At 33.6% G+C, this 24,584-nt stretch overlaps 1 protein-coding gene across 1 annotated transcript in view; it reads left to right on the top strand.

Moving 5' to 3' along the window:
- Positions 1-23,742, top strand: part of NDFIP2 (Nedd4 family interacting protein 2) — a 72,424-nt gene extending 48,682 nt beyond the window's left edge. The window contains exons 3-8 of the mRNA XM_023185824.2: positions 1,312-1,445; positions 7,713-7,806; positions 11,551-11,675; positions 16,238-16,304; positions 18,888-18,993; positions 20,390-23,742. Of these exons, the coding sequence (XP_023041592.1) occupies positions 1,312-1,445; positions 7,713-7,806; positions 11,551-11,675; positions 16,238-16,304; positions 18,888-18,991 (524 nt within the window). The 3' untranslated portion in view covers positions 18,992-18,993; positions 20,390-23,742. The remainder of the gene's footprint in view (positions 1-1,311; positions 1,446-7,712; positions 7,807-11,550; positions 11,676-16,237; positions 16,305-18,887; positions 18,994-20,389) is intronic.
- Positions 23,743-24,584: the final 842 nt, after the last annotated feature.

Below are 24,584 nucleotides of genomic sequence, written 5' to 3'. Positions count from 1 at the left end.
TTTTTTTTTTTGAGACGGAGTCTGGCTCTGTCTCCCGGGCTGGAGTGCAGTGGCCGGATCTCAGCTCACTGCAAGCTCCGCCTCCCAGGTTTACGCCATTCTCCTGCCTCAGCCTCCGGAGTAGCTGGGACTACAGGCGCCCGCCACCTCGCCCGGCTAGTTTTTTGTATTTTTTAGTAGAGACGGGGTTTCACCGGGTTAGCCAGGATGGTCTCGATCTCCTGACCTCGTGATCCGCCCGTCTTGGCCTCCCAAAGTGCTGGGATTACAGGCTTGAGCCACCGCGCCCGGCCAGAACCTACTTTTTTGTGTGTGTGTCGGTGATTCTAGCATCAGTCTAATGAGTTGATTGACGTGTAGCATTTTACTTTACTACTTACGTTGTAATAAGTGATGGGCTTTATTTTTAAAATAAGCAGTCTGTACTTTCTATTGTAATGTATTTCTGGATATTGTATTTCAAAAATTGGAGAAAGAAATACTTTATAAAAGAAAATCTAAAGAACCAGATGGATAAAGGAAAAATGGGAAGAGAAAGGCACAAGAGTGAAAAAGTAAAACTTCAATCTTTTAGCAAAGGGAAATACTGAATTTGCTTAAGAGATTAGGATAGTTGTTGAAATCACCATATGTAAAAAAATTACCCCTTGTATGTTATTGGAGCAAAGGATTTGGGGTCAGGAGCTTCCTGTGTCTGCCACTTAATGTTTAATATTGTACAAGCAACTTTTCTGAACCTCAGAGATGCTAAGGTCAATGTATATAGAAGTGGTATATGAAATGGTTAGTGCTATGTAAATGTTTTGTTATTATTATTATTCCTGACTTTTTGTTTCTTTGGCTGTGAGATAGTAGGCAAGTAAACTAAGTTATTTGTGCATACTAATAAGCACGTAGAGGATGCTCATGTGCACCAAAAGCCGATACACCAAAAGCCAGACCTCTTGCTCCAAACTGCCAAGTTATGAATGCAGAGGAAAAGTTCCTGAAGCCAATTAAAAGTGCTACTACAGTGAACACAGGAGTAATAAGTATTGTGAGATTCTTAACTTCTCTTGTCTGGCACTCTTTTTCAGAATTTCAATCTAGAGGTTCTTGTTTAGTGTATTAGCCTTTAAATGGTATTTATCCATTCTTTCTCTTTATAATAAATTTGGACTAAAATAAGATATGTGATTGTAATAGTAATTTATAGCTTGTAACATAGGACTATAATAGTAGTCCCATATTAGTGGCCTATTGTAAATTGTTAAGTATGGCTACAAAATTAAATAGATTTTATTGGTTATTCTTTTTGAATTCTTTCTTCAGATACAGAAGTTTACGGTGAGTTTTATCCTGTGCCACCTCCCTATAGCGTTGCTACCTCTCTTCCTACATACGATGAAGCTGAGAAAGCTAAAGCTGCTGCAATGGCAGCTGCAGCAGCAGAAACATCTCAAAGAGTAAGAAAATTTTATCATTTCTTTCGATAAAATTATTTTTGTTAATTGATATGTACATTTAGTAATACTAAAAATAGTTCTTTGTGTTTAAGTGTGTATGTAGATTTTTTTCGAGCATCATGGGTTTGAATTGCACAGGTCTACTTGTATGCAGATTGTTTTAAATAAGTATATTGGAAAAATATTTTGGAGATCTGCAGTAATTTGAAAAAACTTGGGATGAATTGCGTAGCCTAGAAATATTGAAAAAATTAAGGCATGTAATGAATGTATAAAATGTATGTAGATACTAGTTTATGTATTATTGACTGTTTATGTTATCAGTAAGGCTTCTAGTTAACAGCAGGCTGTGAGTCGTTAAGTTTTGGGGAAGTCAAATCACTCAGATTTTCTACCACATGCAGGTGGGTCGGTGTCCCTAATCCTTGTGTTGTTGAAGGGTTACTGTATTTGTTCCACTGTTGCTTATGTGTGTGGTCATTTTTGTTGAAATTGACATTCTCCTAGTTAAACTCACCTTCTCCATCCCTTGACTTCCTCTTTTCTATTGCTCTTCCCCACTTATCATTTTCTAAATTTTGATTTCAAGCACCTCGTGTGTTAGCCTTCACCTCGCATCCTAACTCACTCACTCTGGTTACCACCACTTGGAAAGTTCTTCTCTTTGCCTGGACCTCAAGTCCATGGACCTCTTTGATGTCCATGTACTTATTTCTCTTCTTACATAGTTTGAATTCCATGGCCTATCATTTTAATTGTGAATCATCTTTTTTTTCTATTTATGTTTTCTGTATTAGCATAGCCAGTTTAGTGACTGTGAAAAAACTCAAGGTAGCCGAAAAACACAGAGAAATGTTACAAGGCCTTCAAATTATTTTTGTCAGCTGTTTTTTTAAATAACATATTCTACTCTAGAATTTTGGAATGATGATCAAGCATTCTGTCTTCCTCATCTACCTGTTTTAGTAATAGAGTTAATGAGATACATGTATATTATTCTTTGCTCTGGTAAAAGGAGTGGCTGTCTCAGTCATGGAGAGTCAGTGACATGCATACACAGCTGCTATTCTGCAGCCAGGTAAGAGGCAGAAATTATTTACATTTTAGTGTGGCTGAAAGGAATGCTAGAATTTTTTGCCTTTTTTTCTTGCTTCAGACTTGAGAGATGCCATTTCAGATCCCTGGATTCACCCCATTTTGTTCGGGAAAAGAAAAAAAATCAATTCACCCAGGAAAGCTAGAATTAGGTGAGGAATCAAGGGAGAGAGATGTACTTCCATGTATGGCATTCTCCTCTAGCTGCTATGAGGTCAGAGCCCAGCGAGCAGATCCTCTTGAGAGATGAGCATGTGCCCTGGATGTGTGTCTTTTATCAGCAACAACCCTTTTTATGCCTGCTCCCACTACCCTCTTCCGGCACACACAGGGTTAAATGTCAACATAAATAGCTTTGGACACAGTTATGAAGGTATATAAAGAAAGTAAACTCCAGTTTTATTTGTTATGCCTTTTTGGCATAACACAGAGGAGGAAAGTAAGTCTCTTAACAGAGTGGCATAATATAGCTGAGTCAATAAGAATTTTTGTTGCTGTGAGGGGAACATCATAGAGGAGGAGGATAGATCTAAATAGGGTGTTTCTGTCTAAATCAATTCTAGGTTACTTAGAACACATGTATTTGTAAATGCACATGCCCATCTCTCAGTGAAGTAGATTGAGTCCTCTCTAGCTATGAAAGTCCCAATAACTCCTTTTCTCAAGGGGTATTTCCCTAGAGACCTTGGCAGTGGCAAAGGTCCTTAAAGAGTATTATGGACCTTAGATCATTTACTGCCCTAACTTCCATACAATAGGATAGAGTTCTAAAGACAATGTAGGAAGTACTAAGTCTTGCTAAGTGTGCTTTGAGGAAAGTTGATTTTACTCCTTTTGGAGAGAAAAGTCTGAAGTGTTACTGTTCCGTTTCCTCTTGGTCATCATTTCCAGCACCCTGTTTTAGAAAGTAAATGTAATCCTCAGCCGGAATTGGAACATGTCCATAAAGAAAAATTCTCTGTTTTTACCTGCTTCTAACATCATTGTAACTCCAGCTTGTGAGCATTGTGGAAAATTTCATAGACAGCAAAGTATTAATAGAATTGTGTACAAGAGACGCTAACTTAGGTCTTGTAAAAAATCTTTTAAATTTACCAGTGCTTCCTTAACCAGTGCTTCAGCACCCTCTTTGTGCAGAGTATGAATGTTTGCATATGAGTCTCCATTACCTGATTGAGATGAAAATATTGGTCTATGCTTGAAAATTGCTAGGAGAGTAGATTTTCAGTGTTCTTACCACGAAAAAATATTTGAGGTACTGTGCATGGTAATTAGCTCAATTTAGCCACTCCACAATGTATACACATTTTAGAACATCATGTTATACATCATACATATATAGTTTTTGTCAATTACAAAATTTAAAATTGAAAAAAAAAGTCTCATCAAATTAGCATTTGAGTACATTCAGTTGTAAATGAGTCTCAGCTGGGTGTGAAAGCTTATGTCCTAAATCAACTTTCATTGGGAGAATATAGATAGTCAAGAGACTTTAAGACTACTGTTTTTTACTATTTCCTATTTCTGATGCGTAGAATTGCATGTATGTTATGAAATGGTTAAGTAGTTTTCTGAAAATGACAACTTATTTTTAATATTTCTATGAAAAATGCTAATTCCAAACCATTAATTTTATAAAATGTTTAGAACATTGTTCTTCAGGTAGGCTCATTTCATCATCTTATAATAGGTAGGGCTCTTTTTTTGTAACTTGTTTTAAATTGTTGCAGTAACTTGTCTTTTGACATCAGAACTACCACTAGATAAATCATGAGCAACTCCAGGACAGAGATCTTGCATTTACATTCCCAGTACCTAGTTATTATCAGGCACATTTTTGTTGTTTAGTAAATGACAGTCAATTATGTTAATGAATGCTTTCTCTGTATTAGCCAATGTGGGAAAATAGGAAGAGGAAAATACCACAGGTGTTCTATTACAGCTCTCTATTTTAAAATATTTCGATGTCTTTACCAATTTTAGGATTCGGAAATTAATGTTTAATGTAGTTGAAATTATTGCCTAGATACCATTTTATTTTTTAAACATCTTACATATATAAACATTTTCCTGTTACTTAATAGTTGAGTTAAATTCCCTGGAATCAATATGCTATTGAAATTTAGTGGCCATTCCTCTAGAGTGAACAATTAAAGTATTTTCAAATGTTTGTGTTTCGATTTTTTTCTATTAATATTATAAAAGACATTTTTGGGCATATTACAGTGACTCACTCCTGTAATCTTAGCACTTTGGGAGGCTGAGGCAAGCAGATTGCTTGAGCTCAGGAGTTTGAGACCAGCCTGGGCAACATAGCGAGACCTTATTTCCACTAAAAAAAAAAGTTCAGCCAGGTGTGGTGGCATGCATCTGTACTTCCAGCTACTTGGAAGGCTGAAGTGGGAAGATCACTTGAGCCCAGGAGATTGTGGCTATAGTGAGCCCAGATGAAGACTGCAGTGAGCCATGATTGTGCCACTGCACTCCAGCCTGGGTGACAGAGTGAGATCTTACCTTAAATTTTTTTTTTTTTGTCTTAATGACTTTTGATAAAATTTCTGTGTTGATTTTGTTGTTGTTGTCGTTTTGTTTTGTTTTGTTTTGTTTTGTTTTTGAGGCGGAGTCTCACTGCGTCCCCCGGGCTGCAATGCAGTAGTGCGATCTCGGTTCAGTGCAACCTCTGCCTCCCCAGTTCAAATGATTCTCCTGCCTTAGCCTCTCGAGTAGCTGGGACTACAGGAGCATGCCACCATGCCTGGCTGATTTTTTTGTGTGTTTTTAGTAGAGATGGGGTTTTTAATAGAGACGGGGTTTTGCCATATTGGTCAGGCTAGTCTCGAGCTCGTGACCTCAAGTGATCCACCCACCTCGGCCTCACAAAGTGCGGGGATTACAGGCATGAGACCCTGTGCCTGGCCTGTACTGATGTTTTAAAATACACAGTATGAAATATATTTTTTGCCATCACACTGACAGTTTTTTGTTCTTACTATGCTTTAATGTTTATTCCTTGAATTAATTTGAAATTATATAAAATTTTATAAATATGTACTTAGTCATGGTCAGTGATTAAATTTAGTATATTGAGTTTACCTGTGATATATGATTGCACAATTTAAGGGATTTTTGTACCCAAATAATAAGCAATATAAAATGATTTTGAAAGTTTTTAAATTTCAGGATAGCAGTATGCTTAGTGAGGCTACCATGATTGTGTGGAAAGAACATCATTGCCCTGGATTCAGGTTCCACTTTGACCCTCCTAATTATGTGATCTTGAGCAGAACCCTAGCTTCTCAGACTTGGCCTCACAAAATTGAGTTATTCACACTCAACTGAGATGATGTGTACCATGTTAGTCCGTTTTCACACTGCTATAAAAAAATACCCAAGACTGAGTACTTTATAAAGAAAAGAGGTTTAATTGACTTACAGTTCTGCAGGCTGTACAGGAAGCATAGCAGCTTCTGGGGATGCCTCGGGAAACTTACGATTGTGGTGGAAGGTGATGGGGAAGCAGGCCCGTTTTACATGCCTGGAGCAGGAGAAAGAGAGAGAGTGGAGGGGTGATGCCACACGCTTTTAAACAACCAGATCTCAGAAAAAAACAATAATGCACTCACTCACTATCATGAGAACAGCGCCCAGGGAAATGATGTTAAACCGTTAGAAACCATCCCTATGATCCAGTCACCTCCTACCAGGCCCAACCTCCAACAGTTGAGGATTACAGTTGAACATGTGATTTGGATGGGGACACAGATCAAACCATATAATTCTGTCCCTGGCCCTTCCCAGATCTCACGTCCTTCTCACATTTCAAAAAACAACCATGCCTTCCCAACAGTCCCCCAGAATCTTATTCCAGCATTAACTCAAAAAATCAACAATCCAAAGTCTCATCTGAGACAAGGCAAGTCCCTTTCACCTGTGGGCCTGTAAAATCAAAAACAAGTTAATTACTTCTAAGATAAAGTGGCGCTATAGGCACTGGGTAAATATTCTGGTTCCAAAAGGGAGAAATTGGTCAACAAAAGGGGATACAAGCCCCATGGAAGACCGAAACCAAGCATGACAGTCATTAAATCCTAAAATTCCAAAATGATATTTTTTGTGAGACAGTCTCACTCTGTCACCCAGGCTGGAGTGCAGTGGTGTGATCTCGGCTTACTGCAACTGCTACCTCCCGAGTTCAAACGATTCTCACTCCTCAGCCTGCTGAGTAGCTGGGATTACAGGCATGTGCCACCATACCTGGCTGATTTTTGTATTTTTAGTAGAGCCAGGGTTTCACCACGGTGGCCAGGCTGGTCTTGAACTCCTGGCCTCAAGTGATCGCCTGCCTCGGCCTTCCAAAGTGTGGGATTATAGGTGTGAGCCACCACACCTGGCCAGAATAATCTTTGACTCCATGTCTCATATCCAGGGCTTTCTGGTACAAGGGGTGGGCTTCCCAGGCCTTGGGCAGCTCTGCCCCTGAGGCTTTGCAGTGTACAGTTCCTGTGGCTGCTTTCAAGGGCTGGCATTGAATGCCGGCAGCTTTTCCAGGAAAAAGGCCGCCAATGCCTCTACCTGGAAGACATGTAGAAACATGATAGAAGTGTGGAGAATTATCTCCTAACATAGTCTGCTGTTGATGGGCATTTAGATTGTATCTAATCTTTTGCTCTTATTAGCATTGCTGGAATGAATTATCTTTAATACATCATTTTTATAAGAGGGAATATCTGTGCAGTATATTTTAAGAACTGGAATGGCTGGATCATAGGGTATGCACATTTTCATTTTTGATAATTATTGCAAAATTGCCAACCATAGAAGTTGTACCAATTTATACTCCACCACTGTTTATGAAAGTTCTTATTTCCCAATCATTACTAATGCAGCACTGTCACATGTTTCTTCTTGATACCATTTTTATGAGTTTGATGTTACTCATCTTTTATCTTTTTTGTGTTTATCTTTAAAGTTACTCTCTTCAAATGTGACTGTGAAAAAATAGTACTTGCTGATGCTTATTGATTACTCTGTGCCAGACATTGTACTCATTATTTCATTTGTCTATACAACAAATTGAGAACATTAGATTTTGTTGAAGTTCTTATGCTTATTACATTTAAGATGGTAAAGTTGTAGTTTTTAGTGAACTATTCCAATGTTACATATTTACAGATTCAGGAGGAAGAGTGTCCACCAAGAGATGACTTCAGTGATGCAGACCAGCTCAGAGTGGGTAATGATGGCATTTTCATGCTGGCATTTTTCAGTAAGTAATCTTTCCCAACTATTTTGCTTTTTTTGCATGTATTGATTTTATGTGTATTAAAGTAACATAGTGAAGAGAAGCAAATATTGTTAGCATGTGTCTACCTTTCTTAAAATGTAAATTGTTTCTGATACTGGACTAATGAATACTGTGATCATATGTTTAAATACAAATCCTAGAATTTATTAAACTCCTGTTTGCATAAATGTGCATTGCAGCCATTATGAAGACACTGACATGTAAAAGTACGTAAGCATATTTAAGCTATTTCAGATTTTTAAAGAGAAATACTGCTATATTAGTGCCCATTCAGCTCTGTAGGAGCATATAGAATGAAACTATAAATTCCGCTTTGGGGGCAGAGGATTTCCATTTGAGTGTCCTTAAGCTAGGAGAAGGATTGGAAAAAACGGACATTCTGGGCAATTGGAACAGTGTCACTTGAGACAGACAGTTATGAAAGTATAAGTCTTATTTGGGGGAATGGTAAGAATTAGAAGATCAGAAACTTAGTAACATTTTAACATCTTGCAGAATTCTTAGTATTTGACTTATAAAGTAAATTTAATCTTCTTGAGGGAAGACTGTGTCAAAGTCTTCATTATTTCAATTCCTAATACAGGGATTGACATAGTAAACTCATTAAATAATAAGATGCCCAATAAATTACTAAAGCCAGTGGTAGAAACCATTTAAGTAAGTTTATTGATCTATGATATAGTTGATTTCTGCCCTCCACCTGGTTAAATGATCAAGCTTTCATTCTTGGATAGAATGCTGATTTAATTCAGTTTAGTTATAAGTTTTATTATGATCATAAAACCGAGAAATAAACTTATTTAAAGTGCCACATTCAACTTTAAAAAGTAGAAAATACAGACTTCATTTGTTGACACTTTTGAGTCTGAAAGTTCATGTAAACCTTGTCCTCCCAAGTTTGAAATGGTTTCTTGCTTCCCTTCTGTTTTCATCTGCTGAAGAAAAGAGGGGGAGAGGAATGAGGAAGGAGGGCAGGCAGCTCCTCGAATTTACTAACTGTAGTATTCTGGTTGTCAACCAGCAAATGTATATGCAAGATTTAAATCTTAAATTGGTTTTAGTTACAATTTCTAGTTAGATACGTTAGGTATAATAAAAAGGCAATAAACTCTGGTTACAAATGAGTGCTGTTTTGTAATATTAGTCCTGTAAACCTTGGTTTTTATCTTAATTTTGGTTTAACTGGTAATCCTATATATTAATAACATTTTAATAACAAACCTCTCACATAGTTTGTTTACAAAAAAGAGTAGCTTAAACATTCATTGCTTTGATTGTTACTATACCTTTTAAGAAACCTTAATTAGAAAAGAAAGGATCTAAATATATTGTACTATTTTTAGTATAAATACCTGTTTCTTGGAAATAAAAACATGTTATTTGACACCTTCTAATTATGCAACTCAGAAATCTTGTTTCTCCGTTTATTTCACTTACCACCAGTGTCTTCTTTTTAATTTTTATTTTTTAGATTTGAAGGCCTTTCACTGATGTGTTATAAATGCATGATAACTTAGACACACTGGATGACTTCATTCTTAGCCAGTGATAGTATTATTAGCTAATATAATGTAAATGTATATATTTATATTTAATAGATTTAATATAAATTGTTTTACTAAATTTTTACTAAATTGTTTCCACAACTCATATATTTAACGTTTCCTGTTTTACAAATATTGTACCAATATTGTAACAGTAAATTTATATTTTTACCTCTATTTCCTGATTTTTTTTTCCTGCTAGGCTGTAGGCCTAGAGTTTATTTGCTTGATAGGCATAGTTTGTTTGTCATCACTACCATCTAGTGGCTGGTTTTGAAATTGCAACTTGCTATATTTTCCATGTTTCTTAAATATCTAATAGCTACTGTGGGTAAAACGGTCCAGAAAAAGTTTTTATTTTTACTGTGGTTTATTTATAACTTAAGCATGTCACGTTACATAACTTGCACAAGTAAAATTACAGTGAATATCAATAAGACTATTTCAATTAAAACTTTTTGGTGGTTTAGTTGTTTCCTTCTTTATTTTTAGTGTTTTACCTCATATAACCCTAAAAAAAGTTTACACTTAAATTTGGTGAGATAATTGTGTGTTCTTGTTCAGAAAATGTAAAAGAAGAAATGTTTGTAATAATGCTTTTCTCTCAAAATCCTTTTAAAGTGTTACCATAAAATGCCTCAGATACATGCATAATATGCATATCTCTGATCTTATTTTTAAGAAACTTTCTAAGAGAATGGAAGAGAATTTGGTTATTTGCCAAACACTAGAAATGAAAAGTTTACAGATAATTGACAGTCTATGGAAATGACCTTAAATTTTAGTACTTTAAAATGTAATGGGCTCTTATTTGATCCTGTTTAGAAAACTTTTCTTCTGAGGTTTAGCCATTTGTACCGTGTGTGAATCTTCACATCAGCATGCCATGGTAATAAGTAATCACCTGCATTATTCTCATTTTAGACTTGAGGGAAACAGAAAGAGAAGATACTTGTAACTTTAAAAGAATTAGAAGAGTGTTTTGAAATGTGAATTCTGATTTGTAAGAAATTGCCAAACTGTCTTCCGAAGTAGCTGTAGTATTTTGCATTCCCACCAGTAATGAATGAGAGTTCCTGTTGCTCTGTATCCTCACCAGTATTTGGTGTTGATGAATTTTTTTAAAGACATTCTAATAATTTGGTGATGGTATCTCATTGTGTTTTAATTTTATTTCTCTAACAATTCATGTTAAGCATCTTTATTCAATTCATTCTTTTGAACACCTACCGTATACAAGTCAAAAAGTTACAGTTTTTAAAGGGGTTATCTGGACACTACACATCTTGGAAAACAAAAATTGATGACTTATTCTGTCCATAAAAAGTTGTTTTTTATATAGCTTTTAGATGACATTACATAGCATAAGTAAATCCAGAAAAGGAACATCTAAGAATTGTAATTACAACTGAAGAAACCCATAAAGTATTTGTGAAGTATTGAATTTTATTGTTTTGTTTACCTTTTTTTTTCTCTTTTTTTTTTTTTTTTTTTTTTTTTGAGCCAGAGTCTTGCTCTGTTACCCACACTCCAGTGCAGTGGTATGATCTTGGCCCACTGCTACCTTCACCTCCCAGGTTCAAGCAATTCTGCCTTAGCCTCCTGAGTAGCTAGGATTACAAGTGCCTGCCACCACGCCCAGCTAATTTTTTTGTTTTTAGTAGAGACAGGATTTCATCATGCTGGCCAGGCTGATCTCGAACTCCTGACCTCAGCTGATCCCCCTGCCTCGGCCTCCCAAAGTGCTGGGATTGCAGGTGTGAGCCACTGCGCCCGGCCTGCTTTTACCTTTTTTAAAAAGCCAATTTTGTTGGCTGTTTGCTTAGGCTGGACTTCTTGCATGGAACCACATGTGAGCTACATTGTGATCTGCTTTTAAGCTAGTTTAAAACTGCAGTTTCAACTATTAATGATAAGCTTTCAGGAATGGATTCCTGTTGGCCAGACTGACGAGAAACCAAGCTTACCCATTTGTTGATATACAGTATAGCAAATCAGCTGTTTGCAAAAAGTAGGCTATAGTCTATAAAGAAGGCTTAATTGGCAGAGTTAAAAGAAAGGGAACTGCTGTTTCCATTGAGCAATGAAATATTATTGATATGTCTATGTTAATTTGTTTCCAAATTGTGGTTTATAAAATAACTGTTTCTGTTACTTTTAGTGGCATTTATTTTCAACTGGCTTGGATTTTGTTTATCCTTCTGTATCACCAATACCATAGCTGGAAGGTATGGTGCTATCTGCGGATTTGGCCTTTCCTTGATCAAATGGATCCTTATTGTCAGGGTGAGTGTCTTGATAGCCTGCATCTCTTTTATCTCTAAAATGAGATGTATGAAATTTTCTGTGTGATTCATAAATGGGCACTTTATTTTCATGAATTCTGTTATTTCAAGGCTTATTCTTAAATCCTATATTTAATCATTATAGTGAGCTCTGCGGTATGAACACTTTATAACTTTATCATATGAGAAGTTGTTAATATAGTGGAAAGAACTTTGAAATCATAAAAATTTAAGTTTGAATCTCAACTTTTTTATATGTCTTTTAACTTTATTTAATTGTTCTGAGCATTAGTTTCTTTATAATAGGCTGATGATAACTGCCTTATGGCATTTTTATGAGGTATGGAAATAATGTAATTAAAGTACCTTATCCAGTTACTGCACAAATATATGTGCTCAGTAAATCGTGGCTACTATTATTGTGATATAGTGCAGGTATGCCTAAAATCAGTTAAAACATAAAAATTTCTCGTTTACTCACATTATCATGAACTTAAATATTTTCTCACTCTTTTCTTTTGAAAACATTGGGAGCTCAAAAGTAAAGGCCTATGAAGTGATTATCAGAACTCTTTTTTTCCCTCATGCTTCTTCTAAGCCTTCCTTATTTTCCTGTTGTTCCCTGAAGTCACCCTCTGCCTTCTTCGTATCATTTACAAGATAGTGTGTAGGGAGACAGTGATAAGTCCTTTTCCCCACTTCAACAACTTTTCTAGTCCCAAAAAAGTTTTCTATAAAAATTGCTTAGGCGTTAGTGTTGTTAGCATCATCTTCCCCCAGCTCTTTACCTTTGCCTTTTGAAGGCCTCTGTTCACTTCTTTTTATAAATGTTTCTTCCTAGTTTTTTTTTTCTTTATGATAAGATCTAGGAGAATGATCAAGAATGGCTTTATTTATTGTTTTAGTAAGTCTTTTGAAAAGTTACCTACACATTTTGAATGCTATTATACAATTAATAAAATATATACGTTCTACATTTAAACATTCATTTCTTACTGAATGAGCTAAATCCTCCTAAACGTTTTAGTAGAATCATAGATCAAATATATTAGCTTCTCTTAAAGGTTCACTTTGATAATATATCTATATTACTAAGTTGATTTAAAAGTACCCGTTATGAAAATATTAATGTTTATAGATGTGATGCATTTCTTCATTATTTTAAAACTTATAGCTTCCCAGGGTTTCAGTAATCCATAGGTTTTGGTTATTAATCAGTTAATTATTGATTGGGACCCATGGACTGGTTTCTTCTAAGAAAATTAAAATTTGAGCCATCGTAAGAACTATCCCCTGACAATTTCTTGTTTTAGTTTTACTGCAAAAGATGTGCAGTGGGTTCCTAACACAAGTATAAATCTATTAGGTGTTACAGAACATACAAAGATAAAGACACAATCCCTTCCCTTATAGAAATTATTATTAAAATACCTCGAAGTTGGGCCTAGATAAGTCCAACGTTGATTATGATACTATTAAGCACTATTATTCAAATGGGATTTCTCATCTAAATCACAGAACATACAAAATTATATGAGGACTATTTTCTCAATTCTCCCAGTTAGTAAATTGCTAGTATCATTCTAGATGTATAAGAAAGAAGTTAATGCATCCTATACAACTTATGCCCTTAGAGTATTACAGCTTAATTTTCTCATAAGAACCTCAGGTTGAGAAGGGATTAGATTATCTAGTTATCAACTCTAGTTGATGTGATAAGATGGGGAACTTACATTCAAGGACTGGAGTTTCTTACAGTTTTGTAAGGTATATACTGTCATCAAGTTTGATCTCCAGGACTGTTTAGTTTCCCTTAAAATACTGTTACTGAGTTAGAGTTAATGTTATGCCTTTAGTGTGTATTAAGAAGTGTTATAAGAAAAGGATTTTTAAAAATCTTTTGTATAAAATAACAATAACTGTCATTCATTTAACCCTTAGTGTGTGCCAGGCATAATTTGTTACAAATAACGAGTTTTCAGACTTTTAACTGTATCTCTGATGCTGGTGATGATCTAGCCATTTTATTGGTAATGAAACTAAGAATAAAAAGAGTCTAATAATTTGCTCAAGGTCCCACAGTTGTTTTTCTTGTGGAGACAGAGTCTCACTCTGCCACCCAAGCTGGAGTGCAGTGGCTCCATCTTTGCCTCAGCCTCCAAGTAGCTGGGACTACGGGCACATGCCGCCACGCCTGGCTAATTTTTTGTATTTTTGTAGAGACAGGGTTTCACCTCGTTGCCCAGGCTGATCTCAAACTCCTGAGCTCAGGCAGTCTGCCAGCCTCGGCCTCCCAAAGTGCTAGGATTACAGGCGTGAGCCACCGTGCCCAGCCAGTCCCACAGTTTTTAATGTGAATTGGCATCTACCTTGGTCTCAATTCATCGCCTATGTCCCTACTTCTATACTGCCTCTGTTACACTGTATTTTGACTTTTACTGTAATGCTCCAAGTAAAACATTCCTTTTAGAGTTTAGTGCTGAGAGAAAAGTTTTCCCCTAAAACCCTGGTGTTTCCTTTCATTAGACAATAAGTAATTTATAAATCATACTGCTGCTGTCCATTTTGTGTCTGAGCTGCCATGAACCTCGGATTTTGTGTAAATATCTTTAGCCTAGGCTTCCGATACTACTTCTGTCTAAGGTTTTTATTATTTGGTTAAAAATGCATATGTGTTTTATTAAAAACTAACAAATTACATTTCAAAAGTAGGATGTAAACAATGAAATAGTGATGATGTATTAATATAATAAAATCAGACGAATTCTTAATGTTCATTAATTTATTTTCCAAAATTTGATTTCTCTAGCCTGTGACTGGCTAATCAACATGATTGGTTTACTTATATTAAAAAACAACAGTTGGCTTAGGCTTATGATTTTAGTATTTTAAAACATTTTTGCTAACACAGTAATGAGTCCAACATTATTTTATCCTTTTTACATAGCGAATCCTTCTCTTTCAAAATATTTTGGTGAAGAAAGACTCTGTTCTGGCTGTTCAGGTTGCCTGTTACTGGGTAACACGCAGAAATTTAAAATAAAAACGTATTGCCTTGGTTCTTTATTCTTTTTTGTTCTTGAAAAGCCTTCAAGACCTATATGAAAGTGTTTTATTTCTAACTGTGAATCACTTGATTGAAAGATAGTATAGTACAGTCCTGTGTAAGCTGCATCTTTTCCATTTCAAGTCCCTCCTTCATTGTACACATATTTTAAAGATGTAGGTGTACGTGGGATCTCTGTGTTTAGTAGTACTTTGAAATTTTAAATCTCTGAAATTACTATACATTTTTAAAAAGTACTATAAAATGTAAAACATGAAATTACTGTAAATACTGAAATTACTATAAATGGTTGATTTATTAATTAGAAATACTTCCTGAGAAAATACTTAAAAGGCTATAAAAAGTAGACTTAGGTAATCTTTATTTGATATGCTTACTAAATAACATTATTTACAATTTGTAAGCATTTTTTATTATTGCCAAAACCTAGGATTTTTAAGCTTATATGGAAATTACCAACAAATAATTGGAAATCTTTACCTATAAAGTTACAAATACTTTTAATTAATATCAGATTTGGGAGCAAGTCTGCATTTAATGAAATCATTTTTAGTTACATCAGATTCAATTTGCAGGCCAGTGGAAACAGGGTGGGTAAATACAAGCTAATTTTTAATAATTTTAGAGTAGGTTATATTAAACACTTTTAAAAAAATAGTCATTTGAGGCATTGTTTTAGGTGCTAAAGTTATCTAAAGTAACTAAAGAAAATCAGATTGATTTTTTAAAAAGCCTTTTAAAATTAATGAAGTGTGATGTCTAGAGTCTAATCAAGGAAAAGGTAACTGTGTCAAATATCATCAAACTGCATTCCATCTGCCTGTTCATATTCCCACACCACAGAGAATATAAAACTGTCTGCCATGGCCACTAATAGGAACTGTTGAAATGCCACTTTAAGGTTCATTTAGCTGTTCTCAGCTCACTGTTGGGAACTGAATGCTAGAGCATCTAGTTTGAAAATAGAAAGACTCTAATGGGGGTCTTTATGCACCTAGTATTTTTGGCAGTGATTAGCAGTAGGGAGTGTACAGAAGGTCAAAAGCTCTTCTTTTTGGAGGTCAGCAGGATACCCCCATCTGATAAGATTAAACTAATGTAGCTTTTGGTGTTAATATCTGAAGCAGCAGGTTGCTATAGTGTGTTTGGGATGGTAGTTGTGGTTTTGAGATTGTGAAAGAAGGACTGACGTGAAATTTTTCATAAGAAAATGTGTGATTCAGACATACAACATTGTATTTCTTGCAGGGAGTTTGAAACTGGTTTTTGTTTCCAAAATACTTCGTTTAATTTTTTCTTTTTTCCTATTGCATAAGATGATTTTTTTCTCAAATAATTTATATATATGTATGCCATTAAGTGTTTTTATATTTCCTTTGTGCTATTTTTAAGTGTTAAAGATTATTTGAGGTAAATCATTCTGAAACTGAAGATAATCTATGATTTTCAAATTCAGGTGTACAAATTTGGTTAATATATTTATGTTCACTCCATAGTTTTCTGATTATTTTACTGGATATTTCAATGGACAGTATTGGCTTTGGTGGATATTTCTTGTACTTGGTAAGTTTATTCTTAATGTATTTAGTTTAACTTTGATATTTCCAAAAACTGTAAATGTAAATAAACTATGGCACAATTTATGTGGAAATTATTTTTCTTCTGTAAAATTCTCATGTGCAAACACATCATCTCACATTTTTAAACTATTGTACACAGCACTACAGATTTCTTAGATTTACAGTCCAGAGGCTATCAGTGTAAAGAGTCAGTGGTGGGATGATCATTGAATGCCATAAAATTTTAAAATAACAACGTGATAAAAAAATTGTCTTAGCATTTATCTCAGAAAATATACACAAATAACTTCTTTTAATGATCTTAGGAAATTTGAGAGTTGGATAGTTTGGTTGGTCTATCTATTCTCTTATTTTTCGATCTTGGAAACATTCTTTATGCTTTTGAATTGTGCCTTGAATTAATCATTAATCAGCCAGGCATAAGGAAAGGCTTTATGCCTAATGATCACAGTACTTCTGTTGAGTTGTCTTTCTATAAGACATGTCTTTTTATTAATATTGATGGAATTTTATGGATTTTCAATTTTTGTTCCCTTTTGTTTTTTACCTTCGATGTGAGATAATTAAGTTAATCATTAGATCACATTATACCTTTAATCCACTTTTCAGATGTATTTGCTGACATAAGGAATACATTTTGTTTCTTGTTAGGATTAAAAGCCCATGTTTCACTCAGAATCGTACCAGAAAATAACAGCATTTCAGTAGGTGGCAGTCTTCTCTCTGAGTTTTTATTTAGTCGTACTGTGGGATCTTTTGGGAAACAAATTATTGTTAGATAAGGTCACTTAATTCTTTAATAGCTATAGTGAAATTATTTTAGTGTTGTGACCTTGTTGAGATGCATCTGGAGGTGAAGCCAGTTTTATATTGTTGTGTTCTAACTGCCTGAATGCCATGTTCTTTATTGAGTTTCTTACCTAAAAGTGAGAAGGTTTATAAAGTCTGTTAAGTATTTAAGTATATTAAATGAGTACATTTGTGTGTGTATATATATTATTTAGAGATTGGAGGAATCTTAGGGAGGTTAGTGTGGGGCAGAGTAGAATACAGAGGACAATGCCAGTTCCACTTCAGAGCCGTAATCTAGTATTCATTTAGGGGAATGTGAAAATGTAATAAATGATAAAAATGTTGCTCTCACATATGCTGAAAAGAACGTTGAGCATTTTGTAGAATGCTCAGAAACAGTAGCCACTGAGTGATTGGTTTTTTGATATGAACTGGGTGACTTCTTTTAGAAAATGCCTGAGAAGTAAAATGTGTGTTAGAAAACAGCAGCTTTAGAGAGAAAGGAAGGGATCCCATAAATAAGTTGGTTTACATTTTGCAGTAATATTTTTACATTTGGATAACAGTATTACTGTTTTTGAACAGCATCTGGAAAGGTATGAGGGTGGAATTCAGAGGGAGTCCCAAACAGAGGGAGTTAGGATATGGGAAGCAGATGCAATTGGGTTTAGCTGAAATTTGTACCCTTTAAGTCATCATTTGTATCTCTCTTCTGTCTGTCTTCTCCAATTTACTACACACATGCTTCTTTTTTTAGTAATTTGATTATTGTCTTGCAGTTGGAGTACAAATTTAGTTTGAGACTTTATATTTTAAATTCACAAACTCCTTTTCCTCCTGGTGAGGAAAGTCATACACATACAGTAGATATCTTCTGTTTTTGTTTTTGGATCCCCCACCCCAATTTCCTGATTAAAAATTTACTGGGGTTAATGTTTCCCTAAGAATCATATGCTTAAGTATTTCAAAGGCTTGTACTAATAATGGTAATGTTTTATATTGATCTAATATTTGTTATGTGAAACTTTAGAGAATTTCACAGGTATTGCTTTTTAAATTATTAAATATATCTGTGGTGGTGATTTTAAAATACTACTTTACAAAGGAGAAAACTGAGATAGATATAAGAAGAATGCCAAATAATCTAAATCATTAGAGTAACTGTCTTCCAAGTTGTCTTTTCTAACTCTTCTTAATTTTTTATTATGTTAATTTCTTATTACTTCAAAATAAGAACTCATAATTGAAAATATGTACATAATGCACATATCTTCAAATACGGATTTCACAGATGACAGGCACTTGATACTGCTATACAGGCTTATTGTTTTTTTCCCCACAGTTGTTAGCAACCACATGTATATTTTTCCTTTTTATGTACTTTATATTAACTATGTTCACTCAGTAGTTATATTAATTGAAAAGATTGAACCCATGGGCTCAATGGGGGTTTTATGAGTTGAATCAGTTTAAGTGCATCAGGTAACTTCGCTATTTAAGAAAATTACTTAATGTATGTTTTTATGTAATTCTGGATTTTTATAACTAGATTTGCTTTAATTTTGTTATATCTAGGCTTAACAAATTGAAAAATTGTATTTCCTTGTGACAGAATTTATCCTTATAGTGTAAAATATATTACAGAAATGAATGGAAGTCTGCAAATAAAATTCCTTAAGCCAAGAGGATCTTGTTCATAATTGTCTACTTTAAATTAATCTTGCCCCTTTCTGTATAAAAACATAGTATATCCATATTGTTTCAACGTTCTCAGGTCTGCTCCTTTTCTTCAGAGGATTTGTTAATTATCTAAAAGTCAGAAACATGTCTGAAAGTATGGCAGCTGCTCATAGAACAAGGTATTTCTTCTTATTATAGAGGTAAGAAATATTAATCTGTGAACTCTGCCTATTCCCTTTATGTATTCAAATTTACCAGATAACGTGTTAAATGCCTAATGTGTATTCATGATTTTTACCGTTAGCATATTTAATATTTTTTAATGCTGCTAATGGTCAGCTTATTGAAATTTAATAAGTCATAGACCTTTTTAGATAACTCTTAGATTTTTAAAATTGAATTTCATAAATTTTAATTTTTAAAATACATAACGAGTAAACTGAAATTTTAAATCAGACTTTAAAAACTTCTCTGTAAAGACTAACCATAGAATGTTTATGAAGTAACCACCAGCACGAAATTTGAAGGCTTGAAAAACAACAAAATAGGACATAGTACTTGGACTGAAGGAATGGGCATTTTTGTATAAAACAATGTGAAATTCACATAGACATCTGGTGGAAAAAAAAAATCTGTGATTGAAAGACAATTTGTCTTGCAGTCCTTTTAACAGTCTGGATCAAGGAATAAAAGTCATGTGAAGAAAATAGTTCTGTTATTGTTTTCTTAATGTGTGCTGGTTTTTATCAACTATGAAGGCTACAACTTGAATAAGTAGGAATATGAAGAAATGAGTAGAAGTTGTCTTACTAGTTATCCAGTGGATTTCTGGAGGCCATGGATATAGTGATAGTATTTATTTATTGTGCAGCAGGAGTATCTTTACATAAAGTAACCTCATACTCCCTATTCTATTTTTTAAAGCAAGTACCATATACTTTATGCCTATAAATAATGTAAATTGATAAAGCATTTGAACTCCATAACCAAAATGTCTACTAGTACTTAACTTCTGAATGTAGGACTATAAAGAACAAAGTGTTTCAAGTTTACTAAGTATTCTTTTTTCAAATAAATTGTATTCTTTGTGATTTGGTTGCTTACATTTTATCATTTATGTAAGTTATACATAAGCTTATATAATTTACTTATTTCTGCTAGAGTACTATGAATACACTTGTATTTCTAGATCATATTTAAGTATCATTTTAAGTGTTCTATTAAAGTCTCCCCCAACCACTCCCAAAGAAGTCGCTGTCACTTTATTTTAACAAGCAAAATATCTTCGCAAACAGTGGCATTAAGAATTTGTCAGTATTAATAATAAGGTTAAAAGGCAAAGTACTTTTGCTATTTTACTAATTTGTGTGGTTATCTTCTGTACATTTCGAAGAGTGTAAAATACAATGCAAATATTTTCTAGATGAAAGTCTGCTATAGAAGCCTTACACTGTAGAATATATTCTGATATATAGACTTTATCAAAAGAATATTATATACTTGATGTAATTCTTCTATAAAATGTGTTGTATTATACTATGATTTAGATAAAGACAACTTAATACATTTTAAGACTAATTCCTTCTTTGCCTCCAGACTGCATCAACCTGACATTCCTTTCTTATACCAATGTGAAATTTCCAGATCATCTGTAAACCTACAACTTTAATAGAAGACTACTAATAACAGAAGACAAATTAGTGAAGAAAAGACGGAGCTTCAAAATTGAATGGCAGGGTGGTTTATGCTTACAAGCCATTTCTGTTCATTCTTTAAGTATCTGTATTTCACTTGTTTTGCACATACGCATATGTGCCCATTTGAGAGATTTGCATATACTTGATGGAAACCGTAAAGTTGTAGCAGTTAAGTCCAGTCACATTTGGTTAATCAGTGTTTGATATAATTGAAAGAGTTGAGTGGATAAACAGTCTTCCAGCTTGTAAATGCCATTGACTTCTGACCTGACATTTAGTATAATAAAAATGAAATTATTAACCATGTCTAATGATTTAGTTTCTGGCTCTTAGACTCATCTGGTAATTCTACACATGAAGCATCTTTTGTTACATAAGGTTTATTGAAACCTGCAGTGCTGATTATTAGAAAGGATTTGTCAGATTTTTGAACGGGACATTTACATTATTATTTAGGAAAACTCTTCCTGTAAATACATACGTAACTTACTTTCTGCAATGTTTTCTTAGAAATTGTGTCCAGATAGCTTTCATTAATTTTAAATTAAGTGAACTAAATATATATATGTATATGTATACATATATATACACACACATACACACACACATATATATATATTTAGAAACCTGAGTGTTAAAGATAGAATTTGTTTTAGGACAAATTTTAAGAAAATGTGGGAATACCAAATGTCCTTTATAAGATAAAAAAAAATTTTTTAAGGGGCATACTAGTTTTAGGGATTTTCAGATGAGAAGCTGGGTTTTTAGGATTGCCCGTCTTGGAGATTCTTGCAGAAAGAGATTGTATTAGGTATTATATTTATTTCATTTAAGATAATTTTGAAAGTTAATTTTCTAAATAAGATAATTCTCATTTGTGTTTGTCTTTTACAAAGCCAATAAAGTATCTGTCAGTATCATTGTAATAATTTTTTTAGAGTTTAATTTGTAAAACTTAGCAAATAAAATCTTGTACTATTAATAGCTTCTTGCTTTATGACTTTAGGATTAACTTGTAAAAAACATATCCTGAACTGAGATATGCAAAACACTCATTTTCAAGTTATGGAAATGTGTTTGTGGCATATAGGACAGTGGGGTCTGTGTTTGTAGTGAGAGTATGTAACCATTATTACAACTGGAAGTTAATTTACATTCATAAACTACTATGTTTCCCATCTTGCAAATCGTTTTATGTCTCATCTGTTTTTCCTTTCGGTTATATCTTTGGTTTTAAATACCAACATTTAAAATGATGGTATTTTATCTTTTAAACTTAAAAATTATTTAATACAGCTATATGGAACGTATAAAATTGATTTCTTATTTATTATTAGACATTACTACTAAAAGGTACATCTAACTATTCAGGGACATTTTTCCATTTCCAAAAAATAAAATTTATTATGCTTTATAACCTCTTCTGTATTTCTCTGTATTTTCTGATTGTTTCATTGTCTTTGATAAATAAAACATAGTTTAGTTTTGCTAATATAGCCTATTTTTTGTTTTGTCTCATTCAGTTTACTTTCCTGCATAGAATTTTTATTGTTGTATTAAAATTTTTATTGTTGTATTAAAGTACCTGTGTTACAACCCTTGAAGTAAGACAATAGCATGGGGTAAAGAAAAAATATTTGGTTTAGTTGCCTAATTTGGAAATTAATTAAAATTAAACTGTACTAATAACATATTCAAACTCATGCTGTATCTCTTTCATATTAATTTCTTATAGACCTATACTTTATTCTTTCAATAATTTTTAAATGAAATTAAAGCTTTGCTACATGGTAAATAATTACTAGGAAGCTTAGCTATCAAACATCAACTTACTAGAATTTCATTTTAGCTTTTATGGTATATGTGCTTGTTTTCTGAATATGGATATGGTACTTTTGATCCAGCATCAAAACTTCACTTTTTGTTTTGACTTTTTCCCCCTAAATCTATAAGATTCAAGTATACATATGACTTAATCCTCTGTAATTGGCATAATTCAGTGGTAGCCTTAAATCTCATCACGTAAGCAAGGGAATCAGAATGTTATTTTCAAGAACTTAATGTTCCCTTCAGATATATCAAATCCTGCATACTTCATTTCCTGTGACCTTGAACAGCTGCTGTTGTGTTTTGGGGATGCTTGATCATCTTTGCACTCTGCCTTAAAGATTGAAAAATCAAAACTCTTGTTAGGGTATCTAAACATTTTTGAGTGTGAACTGGGGATTGGAAGTTAATACAAAAAATTTTCAAATTATTTCTATTGTAAATGAATAAGCTGGTCATGGCTAGGATAATCCATTTTCATGTATTTATGCAATAAACTGAATTTTAAGGCAAAAATACACTTTTATATATGGTGTATGCAGGATAGATTTTAGAAACAGATTAAAATAGAAATCCCATTACATTTGATTAAAATGAAAATCTCTGCTTAATATAAAAAAATACTAAACTTTAGCCTATTATTTTAAGTCTATAAGATATATTTCATTTTAGACATGCCTTTGAAGTTGTTCACATATTTTTACCTGCTAAAACAATATTATTTCCAGTAAAATCTCTCCTAACAGGAAAAGTGGAGTTCAAAATATCCAGTTGGAGAAAAATTCAGAGTTCCTTCATTTAATATAATTTTTTTCATCTAGTATGCACTATTTCAAGAAGTGCAAAAGGTAATGATAGTGAATGTGACACCGTACTTAACTAAGGTAATATATATCCTTAGTTTGCTCAAAACTGTCCTGGTTATTCCTGGTTTCTCAGCTTAGTAGTGCGTCATCGTACTCTCAAAAGTGTTCTAATTTGGAGGATAAGTTATATGATCATCCTGTGTATAATTGTAGACCGTACCAAGAAGCGACTACCTTAGCTCCACTGCCCTTTGAGGGATGGAACTGGGGTAAGGGTAGGAGCCAGTTATTATTGCCACAGTGTTTTCTAATGAACCATTTGGCCTGTAGAAGAGAAATAGTACTTTTTTTAATAGTTGTATTTGAATGATTCCAGCTTATGGTAAATACTAAACTGAATGGCTTTTATATTTTTAACTGCTGTTAAATGTTATTTTAGCATTTATTAGTTGTTTAATTCTTCAAATAGTCATATGAAATATTAACATATATTTGATAAAGGTCAATTGTTAGATGATAACGTGCCATTCATTATCATAGGAATGTCCTTGCCCATATATAAAACATGCTGGCATGTATTTTACTTGTTAATAAAGTTGTACAGATGTGGAAGTGTGAACCTGTGATGCATCCTTTTCAAAATCAGTTTAAGATTCACTTATTATCACCACTTTGGCCTCACTAAACTGTTTATGTGACAAACCTTTCAAGATTGGAGATGAAAACAACACTTGTGCAATTAGGTTGGAGTTTAAACATCTTTTAACTTCTCAGTTATTTGTATGTCAGGAGATAAATTGTGGCTGTAATTTTAATAAACACAAAATACCAGCTTTTTGGAAATAATTTGTTCATTTCTACTTTGTAAAGTATCATTAGTCACGTAGGTCAGACCTGCTTATGGGTGTTAATTCTTATGTGGGACATAATACCTAACATGCAAAAATTTCCAGCAAGTAAATAAGAAAAATAGAAAACTCATTTCATACTTTTAAAAACATGTTTTTAAAGTTTATTTTAAGCTCAGAGTATGTGCTGCTTTTACTTTTTTAATGTTTTGAGCTTATATTTCATTATTTTTGTTTTGAGAGATTGAGTTATGCTTTAAAAAAATTCTCCTTGTTTTATTAGAAACTGTTATTAAAAAAAAAAATTCAGCACCTAAATAGAGAATATATGGGGTATTACTCCTTTAACAGTGGAGGTTATCGCACACCAAAGCAATACTTCCAGTTCACGGAATCTTAGAGGTTTTCTATCTCTCAGTCTTGCAAAGAACCACTTTACTACTCCCTAATTAACTTCGTATTTTCTCCTTATGTCTTCTCTCCTGCAAGTGGAATTAAAGCAAAAGTTACCTAGATGACATTTGATCTTAAGGGATGCAATTAAGTGAAAAGGGGAAGGCAGTTGCCTGTTTACCAAGCAGTAAAGCATTCTAGCTGGTAGGACAAGTGGAAG

The sequence above is a fragment of the Piliocolobus tephrosceles genome, chromosome X (assembly GCF_002776525.5).
Source record: "Piliocolobus tephrosceles isolate RC106 chromosome X, ASM277652v3, whole genome shotgun sequence".
NCBI classification, from domain to species: Eukaryota; Metazoa; Chordata; class Mammalia; order Primates; family Cercopithecidae; genus Piliocolobus; species Piliocolobus tephrosceles.
The sequence above is the reverse complement of the archived record's forward strand: the minus strand, read 5'-3'. Positions and strand labels throughout refer to the sequence as shown.